Source organism: Plectropomus leopardus, chromosome 18, assembly GCF_026936395.1.
Source record: "Plectropomus leopardus strain MGB_pleo_1.0 chromosome 18, ASM2693639v1, whole genome shotgun sequence".
NCBI lineage: Eukaryota > Metazoa > Chordata > Actinopteri > Perciformes > Serranidae > Plectropomus > Plectropomus leopardus.
In genome coordinates this window covers 9640137-9643596 of record NC_142193.1, presented here as the reverse complement: position 1 = coordinate 9643596, position 3460 = coordinate 9640137, and the positions used below count along the sequence as shown (strand labels likewise).

At 40.3% G+C, this 3460-nt stretch overlaps 1 protein-coding gene across 1 annotated transcript; it reads right to left on the bottom strand.

Annotated features, from left to right (window-relative positions):
* Positions 1-1183: 1183 nt before the first annotated feature.
* coxfa4a (cytochrome c oxidase associated subunit FA4 a) lies at positions 1184-3460 on the bottom strand. Its single transcript, XM_042505219.2, has 4 exons — positions 3300-3460; positions 2094-2182; positions 1886-1946; positions 1184-1424 (listed from the first exon to the last, which is right to left on the bottom strand). Exons 1-4 carry the CDS (start codon positions 3339-3341, stop codon positions 1368-1370), a joined length of 249 nt encoding a protein of 82 aa, XP_042361153.1. The 5' UTR covers positions 3342-3460; the 3' UTR covers positions 1184-1367.

The following is a 3460-nucleotide window of genomic DNA, read 5'->3' as shown; positions in this document are numbered from 1 at the left end:
CATAACCCTGCAGCTTCAGTAGGAGATAATGCCAGGGTTTTGGGGTTGTTTTTTGTTTGTTTTTTTGAGAATGCTTCATCGGTTATAATGTTGATGTTTCCCCCTCAACCATTCAGCCACAGCATGTCACTCGCTTTCATTCTGCTTCCATTAAGATGGAAACCACAGGTTACAGCAACAAGTAAATTAGCTCAGAAAAATGAAGGCATTTTAGTGTTATTTCCATTTTCAATAACTATTGAACAGATTTGTTTTTTCAACAAGGGGAACATGCTGAAACAATTCAAATGTTCCAAAATAAAGTACTAGTACATGCCGTGCCAGAAGTTGAATGTCATTTCTCCAGGTGAAGAAAAACAGATAACGTGTGCTCGGCACTCCAGTCATGGAGAGGGTGGGTGAGGATTTAGGCGTGGGCTTCTGTTCAAATATGAAGGTCTCCTTGACATTTTCTGCTCTGCGTTGGCTGCTCATCCTTGTCGCAGTTTCCCCGAGCTGCATATGGGACAGCACGACCTGTTGACATTTACAAACTCATCTGGCTTAGAGCGATGGCATTCTATAAGGAGAGACACCTCCACATGTCCTACCACTGTTTCCACCGCTACCATGAACATGTTATTGCTTTAAAGCAAACACAAGTCGACCTTTGCAGGGAGAGAGCCGTGTTGTCTCACTCTCCCCTTTGAAGTCTGTAATTACAGTATCTTCTGGAAACTTCTGCAGCAGAAGCTGTAGGCAGCTGGCAGGTCCCATAAACTGGACTAAATACTGATGAGGTTTCATCACCACATCGTCTGGACTGTCACAGCTGCCACCAGAGGGAGCCCACTGCTCGAATGTGACCAGGTTAAAGTCTGCCCCCGCCATACCGATAAGGCTTTGGACAGCAGCCAAGGACAGTGTGGCACATAACTCAGCAGCAGCTGGGTTAAGGCAGGACAAGGTGAAATGAGGTGAAATAACAGCCCATATAGTAACAGCAGAGCATGACATAATTGTAAACAAAGCGGTGTCTGGGTGGTAATGTAATGTACATGTGATATGCCTTAGTTTGAAAATACAAATAAAAACATGACCCAAGAACAAATACAAAAGCAAAGCGCCCAAAAATAGAGGCAGAATGAATGAAACATGATGTTTTTTTCTGTATGGAGGAGAAAAGACTCCTTCACTTTATTGATGAACATTGAAAATGAGAAATAAGAAACAATGTTTCAAACAGCCAACAGGATGCAATGAGGAAACTTAAATATGAATTATTGTGCGGGTTTAGCCTCTGCATCCCTCAGGTTCCCAAAGGAAGTTCAAAATGGGGCTGTGCGGATCAGCTCGTCTTTGTGCTTTTGGTCCAGCAGATGTCATCTTTAGAAATCAGGACCCTGCTTCTTCAGCTTGCTGTAGTCCAAGTTTACTGAGTAAAACTGAGAAAACGAAACATCTTAGCTCAAGAACAAACACATACATTTCACGTAAAAATGCCATGACAGCAAAAATGAGTTTGGGTGACTTATAATTTATGTTTCTAATATTGTGTTTGTGTTTTAGGGTGTGTGGCACAACATAATACCAAAAGTTGTCTTATAACAAAGTAAAATACTTGTTTCTAAATACCTCACTGTTCTTGTTGTCTTCTGGAAACTCCTACTCTTACTTTTGACCACATGTGATATTTAATGACTTCATCAGATTTGTTATTACAAGCCAGTGTTAACCAGATTATGTCATTTGTTTAATCCAATTGAAGGAATAATCCATGGCTTGGCAACAAGTCTGGCAAAGATCCATACTATGATCCCTGATTATAACCACCTACATCCTTCAGCAGAGAAAATCAAGACACAGCGTGATTAGTAGTATTTCCTATGAGGTGACGGAGGCACACCTTGTACTGATCAGTTGGGCCCAGCTTGTTCCAGGGCTCTGGGTTGTTCTTACGATCCCAGCTACAGAGGAGGAATCACACAGTTACAAAAATTGTCATTTTTCTCACCATTTCTCGTCTGTTAAAAACCCATTTTCTAACTTAGGAAAAAGAGCAACACTAAAAAGCAGTAGCGGAACAAAAAACACAAGGTTTAATGTGGCCTTACCAGACATCGGGGTTTCTCAAGGCCAGACGAGCGAGGTACATCATGGACATGGCTGCTCCTCCACCGATGAAGAAGAACAAGGGGATCAGCTGTAAGTGACAGATATAAACATCCAACTTAAAGAAGAAATGTTAGAGCTCATGGAAGTACTGTCAGTTATCACACAGAGCTGCACTGCTGACAGCTTGTGTAAACAAAAAAACACTGCCCTACACAACTTGCCAGAGCAAAACACTGTTTACAATAAGGATTTATGGTCAAGTAGGTTTTCACTAAGGAGTAATTTGCTTTGTTTTTTGGGAACACACATAATATATACAATAAACATATTACAAAGAATAAGGCAAAGTACTGCAACACTCAAGAACATAAATAAAAAAATATTACAATAAAAAACGCTACTAAGATGCTTTTAAGATACTATAAACATTTATAAGACAACAGTTTCAGAATAAACTGTACAGTTTTGTGCAGCATGTGCAAAAGTATTAAACACACGATGTGTATAAGTTCCGAGTGGTGCTAATACGTGCAATATGCAAAGTCCAAAACTGTCCATTGCCTATAATTTATGTTAAGTTATGTTAAGCACTGTCTGTGTTCAAAGTATTTGCCCTTGTGGACTTCAGCTGTCATGTGTTGAGATAAGCTAGTTTAACTACTTGCCATGTTTACAACTTTTTATAGTCCCCACTCTTTGACAAAGTTTGCTTCCTAAAGTCGGACAACAAACTGCATAGATATAACTTGCAAAAATTACGGTTGTATCAAGAGTAAACACTTAAAAATAAAAGCATGCTAACGTTAGGTAGCCAGCTAACTCGCTAACTAGTAGCATACGATGCTATTTTCAGCACAGCAGACCCTCTGCCTGGCTAATGATCAGCTGCTATCGACTGGCGGGGGAAGCCGTGACCTGATTTGACTCCAAAGCATCAACTGCCAAAAGTCATGACTTTCATTGCTTTAGGAAACTGTGTACTAATCCATAATTGTCAGAGAATGTAATAAACACTGAAGCATCTTTTCATAGTTCACGAAATGTCTCAAAGTCAGTGCGGTCAAAGTCAGAGTACTAGCCTGCTAACGCTAACTAGTTTAGCTTAGCTAAATTAGCAACCCAAATTCACAGATGACGATGATGACGTTTTTAAATAAAACCTTTCACATGAATCTTATTTGGATATATAACCGGGTTATACTTACAGCTGGATGGCTCCTTAGCTGTTTGCGGACAGTGGCAAGCATCTTGACGCTTGCGAAAGCTGATTTTGTACAGGAATAACCGGATTACGAGGAGTGTCGCCAAAATGGTGCGCGATATAATCTGGTGGATCTAGCGGAAGAAAGGCCGATGAAAACAAAAA